Source organism: Acomys minous, assembly GCF_964271855.1.
Source record: "Acomys minous genome assembly, chromosome: 4".
In the NCBI taxonomy this organism is placed as follows: Eukaryota; Metazoa; Chordata; class Mammalia; order Rodentia; family Muridae; genus Acomys; species Acomys minous.
The window spans coordinates 18,515,191-18,530,219 of NC_140486.1; the positions used below are offsets into that span (position 1 = coordinate 18,515,191).

Genomic DNA, 15,029 nt, shown 5'->3' on the forward strand with positions numbered 1-15,029 from the left:
ATTTTAATCTGTACAGTTTTTTTTCCCTCTCACAGGTGACACACATCAGTTGTACAAGCTACAAAAAGAAAAAGAAAAACACTTATCTGGCTGCTTACATCTGGGATAATAGTCAACAGGATCAACCAGAATCTGGCGTGATGGGCATAGTCTAAGACAGCATTGGTACAGTATAATAGTATATAACTGCAAATAACAATATGTAGCTTTGACAAGTGAAACAAAATAAAATTGTCCTGGAGTCTCATTTATTTTATTTGTTTCGACTGGAAAGATCTAGCTGAGAATGTTTTGCTAAAAAGCGGACCACCTGATCCAGAAAGTTCTGGGCTGCGAAGACTCAGCAACCTGCTGCAAAGCCCGAAACACTGGCGCAGTTCAGGGCTCTTGGAGTGCATAGCTTCAGTGTGTAACATGCGCATGCGCGTGAGTCGCCTTCCTTCAGTTAATCCTCTAGAGCGCTTTCTTTGTGTTTTGCACGCATCCCTGTTCCATTCTCATTAAGGGGCACATCTTCTTGAGGAACCATGGGCTTTGCCTTTCAATTTGTTTTTGTGGGCTATTTTTTTAATGTTTTATTCAATTGTCAATACCTCCAACACTCAGTAAAAAAAAAAAAAAAGGAACAGTAGCTGTGGTTTTACAGAAGAGAGCTGTGTGCACAATGCGAAGTGAAATGAAACGAGTGTCAGAGACAGTTTATAAAAATGGCACATTTATTGCTACAGAACTGTCATGTACATGACTTCATCGAATAACTACAGATGGGAACAGGTAATGGCCTAGACCAAGCTGGGTTGTTTGCTCGTGAAGGAAGTCCAGCACACAACCTGTTTGGACACTTCTACAAATCAGAAATACACCAAAAACATGAAAAATCGAGGCACTCAGCCACACATTGAAAACAAGGTGTAACTGTTTATCTTTTTTTTTTAATGTTTTCCCTTTTTTTCTTTTTTTTAAACATTTTTTTAAAGTTTTTAATGCTGCAGCTATGTGTACAGTCGCAAAAAAGAAAAAAAAAAAGAAAAAAAGAAAAAAAAAAGTCCATACTGCGACCTACAACTAAAAACAGAAAAACTAAAACAAACAGAAGAAGCTACCATACAGTTTCATCTGACTAACACATGGTAAAATAACATCTTTTAAATAGTAAAATAAAGTAACAAACTTTTACTCATAATGATTCCAAAAATCTACAAAGAAGAAATATTCAGAATCTGACAATTTTTTTTGTAATATTCATGGTATAAAAGGATTGCTCCTGCGAAAAATAAGCCAAATATATTTTTTTATTTTTAAATTTAGTTTTTTTTCCTACTAGGGTGTACTACAGTCTATTTTATAGCAAAAAGAGCACTAGACAGACGAAGCTTTATAACAAAAAGCCAGGCACTGAGACATGGTAAATCTCTGCTTTTTTTTTCTTATCTTCACTTAATTGCATCACAAGTAACAAGAATGAAAAAGGCCACAGTTCATATATTTCACCATTACATATGTCTATAATACTTGAAATGAGCATATGGCAAAACCAGCACTGCACAGAGATGAGTCACTTCAAGTCCCATGAGAAAGAACATCTCTAAAGAAAACAAACAGAACCAAAGCAAAAACCAAGAGGAGGCCTACAGGCCTTGGTGCCCCATTGTCTTGGAATTCATCACATTCCATCTTCACCTTTTTATTTATTTTTTATGCAGTTATTTATTTTTGATTCCAGTCAGCCGGCAGACTACATTTTTGTGCTTGTTTATGCTGAATGGTTTCGTTTCCTGACTTAAGTTCGGTTTGGACACAGACCGTATTCTGCCTGTTGGATGCAAAGATGAAAAAAAAAAATCCTCTTAACCCCTAGTCTCAGTTCGACTCCCTCCCACTTCCCAACCCCTCATCGAAACAAAGATCATGAGCAATAATAATAATAATAATAATTAATAATAATAATAATAACAACAAAATCAAGAGATAGGGGGGAAAAAGTGAAGAAAACAAAACCAGGAATCGGAAGACCGAGTCAGAATCCGCTGTACTACTGGTGAACTGACAGTTGTGTAAGCATTAGTGTTCCTCACAGCGACACAGAAGACAAACGGGGAAGAACGCCTAGATGGATAGATTCCTAATTCTGCATATTCATAAATTACTTGAATGTGGAGGTGGATCAACTGTTCCAAGTTGCTTTCAAAGCCTGAGTCTCTTAAACTGCCCCTAGCCCACGCTTCACCGTTGTCATGCGTATCCACGTAGTATGAACCCTATGACGTGTGTTTATAGTACTTTACTTCTGTCTTCTGCTAAGTTCCTTTCAAAAATCCAGTGCAGGAATACCAATATCTTACCTGGGTTTGATAATTACAAAATAACAAGAATAAGAATAAGAATAATAAAAAAACACATTAAAAAGGCCACATTCCCTTTCTTCTCTTTTTAAAACTGGAGATACAGCCCGATTATTACAGAGAGGGTCAGATCATGTTTCTCCACCCAGCAGAAAGCAGCCAGCAGCTGCCGGTGGCCTATCGGGAGTCTTTTGCTTATTTCCAAAAGGAATTTGACAATAGCCGTATTACATTACCAAGTAATGAATACATCAAAGCTGGTGACCAAGAAATTGCAGCTTTTCCTCTGTTTGAGAGAACAAAATATAAAAGCACCAATTGACAAAAAAAAAAAATTAATCAAATGATTGTGATCCTTTTGCTTTGTTTACAGATTTGAGAAACTGTAATTCAGCTTTTAGTAAGCACCTTTGTGATATCATGTATCAAAAGTGCCTTTCTGAAAATGTACATCAACGCAGGGAGTATTTCCAGTTCCCTAAAGAGTAAACACCATATTCTCTTCTATACACTTAATCCTGAATGTGATCAGAGTATATCTGCTTCCTATATTATAATATTGTTTGTTCCTAGGGATACCCGCCTTGGTAGACTATACAAAATGAGTGCAGAATGTCTCACGAAAAGGAAATGCTGAACATGGCGAGAGAACAAGCACACGTGCTTTCCACCATTCAGGGGGAGGGGTGGACACTAGCATCTTCCATGACCTTCTTTGAGCCCCTTTGTTCGCACGTTTCACAGGAAAGCCCCAAAGAACTTTTCGTGAAATTTGATTTCTGCTCTTCTCCTACATTTTCAATCCACCTCCACATTTGAGGAACTTCTCAACAAATCAAAGCATTTTAGTTTTATCACTACTGAACATATTTACAGTTTTCAATACACACGCGCACACACACACACACACACACACACACACACACACACACACACACATACACACACACCCCTAATCAAAATGTTTATGGGTTTGTAAAAGGTGACCACACGGTAACTATCTTATTGTTCTTACATTTTCAGAAACAAACATAAATTTCAGATTCTTGTAGCTCACTATTTCATTTAAATGACTTTTAAACCACACAGTTTAGAAAATAAAAAAAACAAACAAACAAAAAACCTGATACAATGAATTAAAACACATAATAACAAGAGTCTACATGTAAAAATATAACTTTTACATACACAGTTTCAAAATAATGATAGGTTTGCCATTGGTTGCATAAAATTTACAAATGTGTTTCATCACTAATATAACTGGTAAAACAGGACAACAGGTGGGGCGTTTAGACCATTTCCGTGGATTTATGGCATTTACTCAGTGCTGATAGGTGGAAAAACTACTTCAACAGGGATTTTTTTTTTCCTTAATACATGCCAAGATCGTGTGGCTGTAAAAATAGAAACAAGTTCGAGACAAAAGGATGCTGACAAATGCTTAAGTAGGAGCACTATTTGTTTACTGCACTACACACCAAAGTCAATCATTAGGAAGATTTACGATGGGAATTGGTTCAATTGTGCCCAGAGTCAACGCTAGCTATCTGATGAGTCGCTGTGCCATAGTTTGATCTATGTTTCTATCAAATGTTAAGTATAAACTTCATTCATACTGGCCAGAGAATACTGCACTACTCCTCCTCATCAAAGTGCAACTTAATGCTTTAGGGTTTATAAGGCTTGCTATAATGCTGCATGATTGGTTGGCATTTTTTCAGACGAAGGAGGAGGCAGGTAAGTCATCTTCTTTTTAGTAAACCCATTTTTGAAAAACAAAAAAAATACCAAGAAGCAACAAAATCAATCAGCTCTGTCACACTACTTGCAATTTTGTCATTTGACGGTTTTTGACCTTGACTCTTTTATTATTTTTTGATTTTTTTGATTTTTTTATTTTTTGTATTTTTTCCAAAAATCTGACCATGTATTCAGAAACGCCTCACTGCACACTACTTCGGCTACACAGGTAGGCAACACTTGAATCATTTTGTTAAATCACAGCCACTTTGATTATGTTATGTTTCCGATGATATAAACATTGGAAGGCACAGTGGTAACATTGTAGCATTCTAACCGTGTACCTCTGAAAATCCCAGGAGAGGGTAACAAGGGCAGCGCCACAAGCCAGACAAACACTTTTTGCCTTGCCTGGGCAATGCTGCATGTAATTTCTACACATGATGTGACTTTTAAGTCCTGTGTTCCCAAAAGACTGGAGAAACAACTTTCTACTATTTATGAATGAGAAGCAACACCAGGGTCAGCATTTCGTCCTGCACTGCCCCTCCGGAGGCAGAGTTGGCACTACAGGTTACGATAACAAACCAGGGGAAGGGACAAAAAAATCAGACAAAAAAAAATTCCATATTTACAGTAAAATCTTTCTTTTAAAAAAGTTAATCAGTACTATTTTTTTACAGGAGAAAAAAGTCTGAAACAAATGAACAAAAGCTTACCATAGTCACTAAATTTTTAATATATATTTATATATATATTTATATATATATTTGTCATAGGTCTATAACATCCATCTGTCCCTCCTACCCTAAGGAATGGCTAATGTCATTTCGTTGCCATCAGGACGTTTGCTGGTTTTGTTTTGAGGGCAGCCGGGCTCCCCCTACTCGATATCCGTAATTAGAAACACTAGCTGACTTGAATACCAACAAAAACGTTCATGTCGTTTTCTTCAGAAGTACACTTTTTCATTATTGCAAGTTTACAATTTTTTTAAATTAAATATTTTTTTTCAGACTTACAAATTAATTATATTTTTTTTCCAAAAGTTTAGGCACAAATGCATTGCTCCACAGTGTGGAAGGATTGCCATTCAGTCTCTGGGCTGTGTCTCAGCCTGTACATACCGCTGCGCACATTCACAATGATATGTTAAACAAGTCGCCGCTCAAGTTGCACTTTTTTTTTCTTTCTTTCCTTCTTTCTTTCCTTCATTTTTTTGTTTGTTTTTCTGTTTTCTGATAATTGGGAATGCTGAAACCTCTTGCGTCTGCGATTCATAACTACTCAGACTTGTCTTATATTACAAAAAAAAAAAAAAGGGGGTCAAGGAGCAGTGTTTATGTGGGTTTAGGATAATACAGCTGTTAAGGAAGTGGTCTCTTGTTTTAATGAAGCAAGGTGGCATCTTGGACCTGAGATGGGAAAAGGAGAAAAAAAAATAATTAATATAGTAATAGAAAAATAATTTTTATTATTATTTTTTAAAAGCCCTCCTTTGTTTTTAAGAAAGAAAAACATTGGCTAATCTCAGGAAGACCCGGGAACTACAGGAGCACAGCAATGGTGGGGAACTTACCCAGCGTACCTTTTCACATCTGGCCCATGTGATTCGCTGCATCTCCCATCCCAGGGTGCGGGCCAGCCAAGGACAGTGGGGGAGGCTCTGAGGACACCTTCTCTTCCTCCCTTCTTTTCAGACAGGCAGCTTTCGGATTCAGATTCCTTTCTGTGGGAGGTGAAAGCACAGGGCATTCAGTCAGCACAGGGCTCCACAGCGGGTGTGGAGAAGCACTCACTCTGCTCATGCCAGACAGCCAGGCTCCATTGTGTACTACCGGAGGAGAGGAGCAGTTAGCAAAGGTGCTGGAGTGGGCGCCTCATCTGAGTGGCCACTGACTGCACACGGAATCCGCACCATCAGCTTACAGTAGAGAGGCAGGTGTAACGGCTGAGGCCGGTGAATTTAAGCTCAGTTTCTGCTTTGCAGAGTTCTAGGCTACTCTGAGTTATAGAACAAGAGCCTTCGTGAAAACAACAGCAGCCAACATTAAAAAAAAACAAACAAAAAAAAAAACCAGGGTCAGGAAGACAGATAGCTCAACAGGAGTGATTATTGTGTGAGCCTGAGGACCTGAGTTCAGTGCCCAAACCCCAGAAAAGCCAGGCGCAACAGCCGATTTGTAATCCAGTCCTGGCAAGACAGAGACAGGCAGAAACTTGCTGCTCACTGGCTACCCAGCCTTTGTCTAACTGGCAAACTACGGGTCCCAGTGACTCTGGGGATGGATAGCACATGAGGAAAAGCTGTACTATACCACTAGTTAGAACGGTCTACAGCTTAATCACGGGACATGAATTTAGATTCATCTAAGCAGTTCTGTGGAGGGTGTGTAAGCATCTAGCTGCCGACCTCGCACTTGTTGCTCCAGGCTGAGGATGACAGCCACGGCCTGGTGGAGAATCAGGAGCTTGGTCTGAGGCTTGTCACTCTTGAGGTGGAGCTGCACCATGCGGCCCAGCTCCTTGAAAGCCTCATTGATATCGCGGACCCGAAGGCGCTCACGGGCATTGTTAGCCATCCTCCGCTCCTTCTCGCGTTCAGCCTTCTGCTCCGGGGTCAGGTCCTCATCGTCGTTATTGCTGTAAGGCAAAAAGGAGGAGACCTTTACTAATGGCATTGGGAATCGGTGTTACGTCTTTCTTTTAGACTTGTCAGCTCCATCCTTTAGCAGAACTGTATCCGTTTGACCTCCATCTGACCATGGGGTTGGTTTAGGAAATGCACGCAGGGAACTTTGGCTTGTTCCCAGAGACTTTATCCAAATCAAATAGAAGATGACGAGGTGGGCTCCAGCATGGCCAAAGAGTGCTCATCCTGCTGTAGGGACCGTCTTCATGCAGACCCAAGCTTAGCTTACACTGATGAAAACACAAGCTTGCTCAAACAATCGTCAACATTTTCTTTCTCATCCTGTGATAGTGAAACCTATGGAACATAAGTGATTGGCAACCAGGATTTGGTAGATCACAGTAAACACAAGCCAGGTTAATGGAAGTATGAACTAGAAATATCAGAGAGCAGACAGTGTCCACCCCTGCAGACTGCCCAACACGCAGCCTCGTCTGTCTTGACAATAAATGCTCTACACACTAAATAGAAAGTTGGGAAAACTAAACAAACTTGATTTCCATGATCTTTCACCTTATGGATGCTTGTGATCTCCAAAATAAGTCGAGAAAAACCTGAATTGGCATCAGCTGTGTAACACAATACGAACCCAAAGACCTCCCCTTTATAACGGGCCACCAGCCCTGCGAGTCACAAAGGAAGCCAGACAGGACTCTGTTAGAACTAAAATATTCTGTGATATATCACAGAAACATGGTTCAGTATGCCTAAGGTTGGGTTCTGGCCATCTCTGATGGTCATAGTGACCCATCTGAGGCTTTGCAGTAGAAGGTGGATGAACCATCTGGAAAACATAGCATTCACAGATGGGTCCATGGAGCCAGGATGTCAAACATTTTGAGAGCTATTATAAAGAAAAGGAAGTTGGAAGAGATTTTTTTTTTTGGTCTCAAAAAGATACATCAATACCAAAAAAGAAAAAAAAAAACCCTCCATGAGCAAAAATCTTTTCTGGATTCTGGATTTAAGACACATTAGGTCAATAAAAAGGAAATAACAGAGGAGGAGAGGGAGAGGTAGGGAAGGAGGGGAGGGGAGGGGAGAGGAAGGGAGGAAGAGGGAGGAGCAGACAATAGTGAGGTGACTGCTTTCAGGCCAAGCCACCGGCTACAGAACTTTGAAAAGCAGCTTACAATCTCCTAGGCCCCAAATGTTCAAAGAGCGAAGATGACGGATCCTCATACTTAGAACTGAGGATGTGGCAGGGCAGCGCTTCACTACGCATGGAAGGAATGCTGACTTCAAAGGTGTGGGTGCAGCCTTCCAGCGTGCCTGTCCCTGGACCCTACTGAGAATGCCCTTGCCCATCCCTGTATCTTGACATGCTTTCTCTATGTTTCTTTCTAGTCTCGGATTTCACAACTGGGTCCTCCATCGATGCAGGACTTTTGTACAAGGTGACAGTCAAGGAACCTGGTTTCACCCTCCTGAGTGTGGCAGAAGAACTGAGCACAATGCTGGATAGTGAAGGGGAGCAAGGGAAAGGACTGCGTGGGATGCTCAACATCCGTGGTGGGCTCGAAGGAAATGACATCATGAAGCCCATCACTCTGTACAGGAACGTATGCTAACAAAAACAGAAGAAGAGAAAGTCCTCAGGTGGCATTCAACTGCAAACAGGGCCAACTACCCTAAAAGAGCACTAACCAGGAGGACACAGGAGTCGCATTCTTGCACTCTGTAAAGCCCTGAGGATGTGCGTGTGCTGGCACAGAAGAGTGTGTGCTGGGGATGCAGTGGTGAAATGTAATGCTGGACTTCTGACCTCCTATGCTGCCAGTACACCCCAAACTGAAGCCTAGGGCAGACCATCTTCGTTCTCTGCTTCCTCATTTTCTTCCTGGCTCCCCCTCCCCCTTTTTTCCCTCTCCCAGAATTGCTGCTGGCATCAAGGAAATGCAGGCTGTGATTATATTGTTCCTGCATACCATTAAGCAAAGACGAAGTAGTTGAGTCTCTGTGAGGCTTATCCCAAAGCAAATGACTGGAGATATGTTTTAGATGCTGACCATGTGCTATACCCTACCTAAGGGGGAACCAGAAAATGGGTTTTTCTCTAAAAGTTTTCAGGCTAATGACTAATTAGAAATTAGTTACTCACAGAAATGGATTGCTCATGGACATAAACTAGATTGGAAACACATTGCTTCTCTGCAGACCCTGCAAGGCACACACTGTAAATGGCATGAGAATGACTATTAACAAGAAGACACTTAGTGGCAAGTAAAATGATGTTCTGAAACTTCAAAGAACCCATGTATACAAGTGATAGCCACTAAATTATCAAGAACTGACTTGGCTAACAGAAACTGTTTAGGAAGTGAAATCCCTACCAGAGGCTTTCTTGCCACTGTGGCCACAAATCAGCCAAGTGCAGTGATGGGAAAGAGGGGTGAGACAGAAGCTTTTAGCATCTCTGGAGCAAGGAGTAGCAGGACAGAGAAGGCAGTTTGTCATGATAGCTATGAAGACGTGAGAGGGCACTGCGAATGTGATTCATGAAAGATGCCAGCTGTAGCCCTGAGAACCACAACCTTTAAAAAAAAAAAGCTATGGGCTTGGCACAACTGGGTAATCTGCAAAGAAAATTAACCCAAAGGAAGGAGAGCAACAAGTATGGGTGCCGAATCACCTGATTACCAGCCTTGAGTTTGTGACACATTGAATGTAAAGGTACCAGATCTTTAAGAACATCAACTCAAAGCTATCCCCCGGCAGTTGTGTTATTAGTACCAGAGAGGAGGGAAAAGCATTAGAATTTATTTTACACACAGCAACCTGTTCAGGATAAAACTGACAAATCAGAATTTTCTTAGAGATGAGACAAAAAAACCCTTACAGTTGTATACACAGTCAATTGACTCTTTAGCATGGCTAAAATCCACCCCCTCCCCTTTTTAGAAAGACTTTAGGAAAAACCACTTTTGGCCAAATTTGAAGAATACAGTTTTAACAAGAAACTGTTCTCACATGAATCGAGTACAAAGAATTTTATGGTGTGCAATTAGCATTGGGTCCAAATTTGCAAATTCAAAGGCCTTTAGGCGTCAATAGAATGCAGGTATCTGAACCGATACTGCAAATGCTTCTAGAACAGGCCTTTCGTTTTCTTTTCATCTGAGGCTTTACCTGCCAGGAAAAAACTGAGCAGTTTCTTCCTGTTCTGTTCACTTCATCAAAGTCCAATAAAGGAATTAAATGAAGCGACAGTATTATATACTGTTACCTAGATCTTGACCTAGTAATTGATTTGATATCCTTCTTGTCGTCATCTAGTTTCTTGTCCTCAGAAGATTTTGCGTCTTGCAGGTTCTCATCACCCTCATCATCGGATTTGATCTCAGAGCTGCCAGAAGACACACTCTGGCCCTGGAGACCTGGTGGCATTCCTATAGAAACAAAGAAATTAAAAGAGAAACAGAGAGATCAGGTGATGTCCGCAATTCCATACAGAAGTATACACAACCCAGAAACGCAAAGCTTCCAGACAGACAACCCGTCCTGCTGAACTGGGAACCTTCCGTCACCTTCCCCCGCAGTCTGGAGAAGTTTCAGAAATGCACCTGTGGAAGCAAGTTCCCCTTGCATCGGCTCTGAGGTTAAATTCTATTTTGCAATCTTTTGGAGTAGATGGTAATTTCACTGTCTACAAAACATCAACTTAATTGCAATGAAAATCATAATCATGAAAATCATACACCTCAATGTTCTGATTAAGAACCTGAGTAAATATCAGCTATTATATTGAGTTTCTTCCATATGCAATGATTTAATAGAAAAATGTCCTTAAAATATAATTCCCAGGGAGTACGCTAAATATGTGCAGTCAAGGTTTCAATAGATACCCTAATGATATTCTGAAATTAAGCTTCTCTTCTGCTTGAGGAGTAATCAGTGTTTAAAAAATGGTACCTATGGAAGGGGCCACACTGCTCACACGAATCTGGAGTCTCATCTTTTTCCACTGCTCACGTTCATGCAATATTTGACAGGTTAGTTATTTGCTTGCATGTGTCTCTGTGAGTATACACTCACATGTCTATGCCTGTGTATACACCTGTTCTCCAGAGAAGGCCAGAAGAGGGCATCTGGTAACCCCCTCTACCAGTCTCCTGGCTATTCCTTTGAGGCAGAATCTCTCCCTAAAAGCTGGAGCTCCTATTTTCTTGGTTATGTGGAAGTCAGCAAGTTCCAGTGATCCTTCTGTGTCCTCTCCCCTGGGAGTTAGGGTTTCAGGTGTGTATAGGATGCTCAGCTTGTTGTGTGGGTGCTGATGCCTAAACTCTGGTCTTCATGGTTGCTCTTCAAGCCCTTTTTTAAATTTTTTTTTAATTTTTTTTTGAGATGGGGCTTCTCTGTGTAGGCTTGGCTGTCCTGGACTTGCTTTATAGATCAAGCAGGCTTTGAACTCACAGAGATCCACCTGCCTCTGCCTCCCTGGGTGCTGGGATTACAGGAGAGTGCCACCGCTCCCTGCTCCTCAAGCACTCTTAACCACTCTCTGGCCTTCACACTACACTTAAAACATGCCCTTAATGTAATCTATTTCTCGAGTTGATGTATGCCTGTCACCGAGATTCTTCTGCTTATAATCTGTGTATTCTAAAAGCTTGTGGCTCAGGATTTGTCTCATGGGTCAGGAGCGCTCCCCATCTGAGAGCCCTGAGCGATGCACAGTCCTACGGCAACGCTAGCAGAATCTGCATCCTTAATTACTCTTAGGCTACAGTTTGAAATCCACATAACAAAAAAGTAAGAGAAAAGCCATGGGATCAGTATTGCTTGGGGAAAAAAAAAAGAACTATATACCTGTATCTATTAATAGTACTCAATATTTGGATAGCCTGGTCATAGGAATTTCTAAGTTAGTGTTATCTTGTTTATTTTAAACATGGAGGGAATGAAAGGATGCCAAAGTGACCTTTGTCAGTACAGGAGGCTGGACCCAGGTTAGTCTATGTAGCACAACTTCCTGGGGGACATGAAAAGTCCTTGTAATGGAGGGACAGGGGTGGGCAGGACACACTGATATAGGGCTTGATCACTCCAGAGCAAAACCCATCCACTTCAGTTCCCCCCCCCCACCTTTTTTTCTTTCTAAATGTACCTACATTTCCTTCCATCTTAAACAACAAAACTGACTTCCTTCCTACCCATTTGGAAACATCATTTTCAGGCCACATCTAACCATATTAAGGGGACTGAGTGAGTACAATGTGGAAATAGCTAAAATAAAATTTCCTCTCATCAGTCTGTTGTCTCGCTCCCTATGGAAATGGTACTAGGATATCAGAGGACGTCTGAGGAAAACAGTGACTGAAGAAACACAGTTAGCTGGCCAAGCTCTAGCTACTTTCCCATTATTTACCACTTTTGTTCCAAATTTGGCTCTTGGTTCTCTGCCAGGGCCTCCTCCAACATGCTGCCAAGGACGCTTGACATCAAGGCGAAGTCTATTGTTTACCCGAGGTCAGAATGCCTTGTGAGGAGACTTACCTCTGTAAGGGTCTTGGGGTGGGTTCAAGTCAGGGGAAGTTGCAGACTGGACAGGAAGCTGTGGGACCGGAACCTGGTTTGGCAGGAGAGAATGGCTGCTGCCTCTCAGAGCCACGCCATCTTCACGGTGGGCCCCAACCTGAAGCAACGAAAGGAATTGGAGTGCTGAGTACGGACTGGAGGGACAATAGCTATTTTCTGGGGGTATCTGGGACGTGATGCAGTAAGGGCGGCCTGTGGAAAGAAGAAAAAAAACAAAATCCTCCCAATGCATTTCACTAGAGGGCGCTGAAGGACTGCACATACACCTACAGTTCTGTTAAAAAAAAAAAAAAAAAAAAAAAAAACCCAAAACCAAAACCAAGAAAAAAAAAAAAAACCCAACACTTAACACTCAGTAAGATGCCATGCCTTACATCCAGTGACAAATATGGCAGAGTAGCTCAGGCAGGTAAAACGTCAAATTGTCTCCCAGGGTGCTGCAGTGGAGCGCACTGATTCGTACCCATCTGTCTTCTATCATGTCCGCCAACAGATCCGACAATTATCTTAATGCCCATATGCTTAATTGTGGGCTTCTCAATTCCCCCATTGCTATCGGAAATCCTACAGGAATTTCAATTTGGCATTCGACTTTCATTTCAGGGGATAAGATTCTCTGGCCTGCCATTCTTTTTTTTTTTTTTTTTTTTTTTCTCCCCCTTCATAATGCCAGCTAAGTCTCTGACAGCGGAAGCTACAGCAGTATGGGACATAGCCCCTGCTCGGTACAAATATAATAAAATGTCACCTGGCTTTCCAAAACTGGCAGCCCATTCCAAATTAATGTTCACTGTATTTCACCAGCTGCTGAGTTTCAAATCCAAAGGGGGACCATTTCTGCCAATGCCACCATACCGGAAAATGTACCAATAAAGGTTTTATTAAACACACCAGTAATGCCATCATAGCTATGTGAAAATGTTTGGACAGTTTTCCAGCTTCCTTCCATACCCACTACTCAGATCTTAAGAAAGACACCTTAGCAGGCTACCAAGAAGAGACTTGATACCCTATGAGCATATAAAGGGGGAGGAAGTCCCCCTCAGTCACAGTCATAGGGGAGGGGAGTAAGGGGAAAATGGGAGGGAGGGAGGAATGGGAGGATACAAGGGATGGGATAACCATTGAGATGTAATATGAATAAATTAATAATAATAAAAAGACACCATAGTGCGAACACTCTGATTATGAGAATAAAATTACCGAGTTCAGTGTGGTTACTTGGACTGAAGAGAATAGCAGTAGGGTTTATGAAGTAGCACTGCCTACTCTGGGGTTCAGACATGATGAGCCCGTGCCACAGGGAGTGCCTTTCGTGATGCTGTAGCACAGGGCTTCGGGTAAACCCAAGGGCATGGGAAGCCCTCACACTTGCCTCTATATTACAGGTGGTCAGTCAACCCTCTGTCAAGTGAGTATTTATGCCAGACAGTGCATCTAACTCTAAAAAGCTTTTATCCATGAACTTCTACCATTGCTATCTAAAATTCACTTTTCCAATAAAAAATAGAAACACACGAAGCAAAACCTCTCGATTCTTTTGCCACTAACATGTGTTGTTAAGTAATTATTTCCAAAGATGCAAAGCAAAACTATCGCATCACTACTCAGAGCAGCCAAAGGCTTCATATCACCTTTCCACATGCACGGACCATGCCAAAGTAGCCACACGTCACACATGCACACCTGTGCATGCGCGAACACACACACACACACACACACACACACACACACACACACACACACACACACACACACTCACACACCAGAGCAATAGAAAAGAAAACAATTCAGGGCAGGGAAGGACAATCACATAAATTATTGTAATTATTTAGATTCAAAGCACAGCTGGGAGTACAAGGACTCAAAAGCCCTGAATATTAGGAACTTTAAATGAGGATTTCGGCTGAGACCCAGGGACAGTCTGGTTCTGTGTGTGCACTTCTGCCTGGGCTCAACGTGAACTTTCTGAATAGTCGTTACTAAGTTTCCAAGAGGCTCCTTCAGATGTACTGAGACCCTGCGTTCACCTTCTAAAGCAGCCTCTTCTGTTTTGAACACAGATGGGCACAGCAGAAGATCACATCCACTAATCTCAGTGTTGGCACTACAGCTCGACAGAGGCCACGCCCTCCCTACGTACTAACCAGGCACACACGGCCAGCCTTTCTCTGAACTCAGGTCTTCTCCTGTGGGATGGCCACAGTCACCTATTCCTTCAAGCATGTCTTCCCACCACTTTATGTATTTTCCTGGTCCTCTGGAACAAGAATAGCAGTCACTTTCCAGGCAAGTTTTCAGTTGTCGTTTTTAGATTGGAAACCCCATTACACTAAGCATCTTGCCTTTCCATAGGTGATGATGCTACGTTGGGTTCCTCCAAAGTGACTACGGATTTGACCTTAGTGAAGAGGACAGCCACTCTACAAACGTGCATGAGCCGTCTCTGTAGGCAGCTGAGGGAGAATGTAAGGTGTTTCTTGCGGTTTTAATTTAAAACAGATACTAATTGAATATTTTCCCTTCTAGTTCTCACGATACGGAAAAAGAACTTAGAGCCTTGCTATATTCTCCATTTGAGCTGACTGTGAAAGTCAGGGTCACAGTGAAAAGAGGAAGGTAGAGACCTAGCTTCGCCGCTCTCCGTGAGATGGGAGTAGCTGCCACTAAGTTACTCAAGTGCAAAATGGTAAGAGATGACACTGCAGGTCACAGAG

The 15,029-nt window shown here is 41.8% G+C and overlaps 1 protein-coding gene across 24 annotated transcripts in view; it reads right to left on the minus strand.

Moving 5' to 3' along the window:
* Window positions 1-698: 698 nt before the first annotated feature.
* TCF4 (transcription factor 4) overlaps window positions 699-15,029 on the minus strand; it is a 341,209-nt gene continuing 326,878 nt past the window's right edge. For 18 of the 24 annotated variants that reach the window (XM_084780519.1, XM_084780533.1, XM_084780534.1 and 15 more), the window contains 5 exons: window positions 12,271-12,409; window positions 10,001-10,163; window positions 6,496-6,725; window positions 5,662-5,811; window positions 699-5,497 (listed from right to left, as the gene is read on the minus strand). In XM_084780519.1, the coding sequence (XP_084636645.1) occupies window positions 5,675-5,811; window positions 6,496-6,725; window positions 10,001-10,163; window positions 12,271-12,409 (669 nt within the window). In that variant the 3' untranslated portion in view covers window positions 699-5,497; window positions 5,662-5,674. The remainder of the gene's footprint in view (window positions 5,498-5,661; window positions 5,812-6,495; window positions 6,726-10,000; window positions 10,164-12,270; window positions 12,410-15,029) is intronic. The other 6 variants (XM_084780517.1, XM_084780539.1, XM_084780538.1 and 3 more) reach the window with 2 other exon arrangements.